This window comes from Branchiostoma belcheri, unplaced genomic scaffold (genome assembly GCF_001625305.1).
Source record: "Branchiostoma belcheri isolate BF01 breed outbred unplaced genomic scaffold, Haploidv18h27 scaffold124, whole genome shotgun sequence".
Classification (NCBI taxonomy): domain Eukaryota; kingdom Metazoa; phylum Chordata; class Leptocardii; order Amphioxiformes; family Branchiostomatidae; genus Branchiostoma; species Branchiostoma belcheri.
In genome coordinates this window covers 295,927-297,560 of record NW_017802647.1, presented here as the reverse complement: position 1 = coordinate 297,560, position 1,634 = coordinate 295,927, and the positions used below count along the sequence as shown (strand labels likewise).

The 1,634-nt window shown below is 40.9% G+C and overlaps 1 protein-coding gene across 1 annotated transcript in view; it reads left to right on the top strand.

Moving 5' to 3' along the window:
• Positions 1-570: 570 nt before the first annotated feature.
• Positions 571-1,634, top strand: part of LOC109463310 — a 5,382-nt gene continuing 4,318 nt past the window's right edge. The window contains exons 1-2 of the mRNA XM_019760066.1: positions 571-677; positions 1,510-1,604. Coding sequence (XP_019615625.1) covers positions 597-677; positions 1,510-1,604 — 176 coding nt within the window. The 5' untranslated portion in view covers positions 571-596. The remainder of the gene's footprint in view (positions 678-1,509; positions 1,605-1,634) is intronic.

Here is a 1,634-nt window from a genome sequence, read left to right as displayed (position 1 = left end):
GACAAGTCTGTCAGGCATTTCTTTGTCAGTTGTAAACAATGTTGACCTGAAGTGAACCCAAAACTACTACGTCATTCTTTGTTAGCAAAGACCTATAAACAATGCCTTTGATGCAACAGTTGTAAATAACGTGCACGAAATGATAAATATGATACTCATCTATTCATTTGCAACTTCGATGAAGTTACTTTGAGTAACTTTGTAATAGACCAATAAATTTCATACGAAAGGGGTAAAGAGAGACCGCCTTGATTTTTTTTCCAGCGAGGGTCCGACATATCACAGGCACTAGTTATTCAGCAGATCAACATTAATTCGATCATTTTTTTTACTATAACCTCCTTGAACAGTTAAACTTAACAAACTGGATGAAAAATAAATGAACGAAAAAAAAAATCTCACACCTCCTTCCTATTTTCCAAATGGAACAGTCGAAAAATCATATCAAAAGAGTACTGATTGGTCAAGTATATCGCAGCAGCGGATTGGTTGAATCGGTACAATTAATCTCGTCTCCTATTGGTTGCTTCTGGTTGCCATGACCACAGCTTTTGTTTACTTCAGACCAGAGCTGTTCGAAAGTCGTGACCACAAGCATGGCGAATGTTACGCTCGTGAACTTGGCTTTGGAAAATAAGATTATGGAGAGAAATCAAGTCCAAGAACACCGTCTATTGGTGGGTTTAACATTGTACAATGTCTGTTGATGGTTAGTGGGGGCATTTTGGACATTTTGCCCGTGCGGAGATGCGAAGACACGCGGGCTCAACACTTGCACTACTGAGTTGCAGTACATGTAACTTATATCGTCTCGCAACATGATGGCAGAGACCACAACCTCCTTGTACAGTGGTCGTGAATGTTGGTTATAACCTATACGGTCGACAGGAAACAATTCTTAAGTACAGAAGATATGAGTGCTTAAATGTAACGGCTGTATGCCAGTATGGGTTTTTAGTGACGATATACAGCGGGCGTAATGAGCGTCTGCCATGAGCCCCGGCCCACCCAGTTACCGACTGAGTTGTCTAGATCACTTCCGGCACCTAGTCTGACGTCCAGGCTATGCCAGGACTGAAAAGATTGGGATAAAATGTCTGAAACTAGAATGATAGTTCATGCAATACAGGATTTTTCTGCCGGAAAAGGTCAGGTTGTCCTGTGCAGAAAATAAATAGGCCCGTTAAGGTGATATCTTTGTGTTGTCAAAAGTCTATCATCGTAACATATTTCCATCACGAGAGTGCCTTTTAGCATGAAAAACTAACGAGCAGTTGTGCTCCTTGAACCTGTCCTTGGTGCTGAAATGACTTTTTACTCACATATCATCGGTTCAGGACGTCCATGTAATATTGTAAGGGCAGGCAGTTCAATGGATATCCCACAAAAATTCGATATTTCTGCAAAGTGTTGAGATGTTTTTCACTAAGTTTGATGATATAGAATATGTTTATGTATCACTATGTCCTGAGTAGATAACTACATTGGTTGTTGTTTCTGTTATCACAGGTTGATGGACTTCAGATGGCTGAGGATGATCTGTATTTCTCAGATGAGGAAGAAGAGGATATTTACATGGAGAAGACTCCCCGCAACAACCACACCACTGTGTTCCCCCTCACTCTACAGTGGGT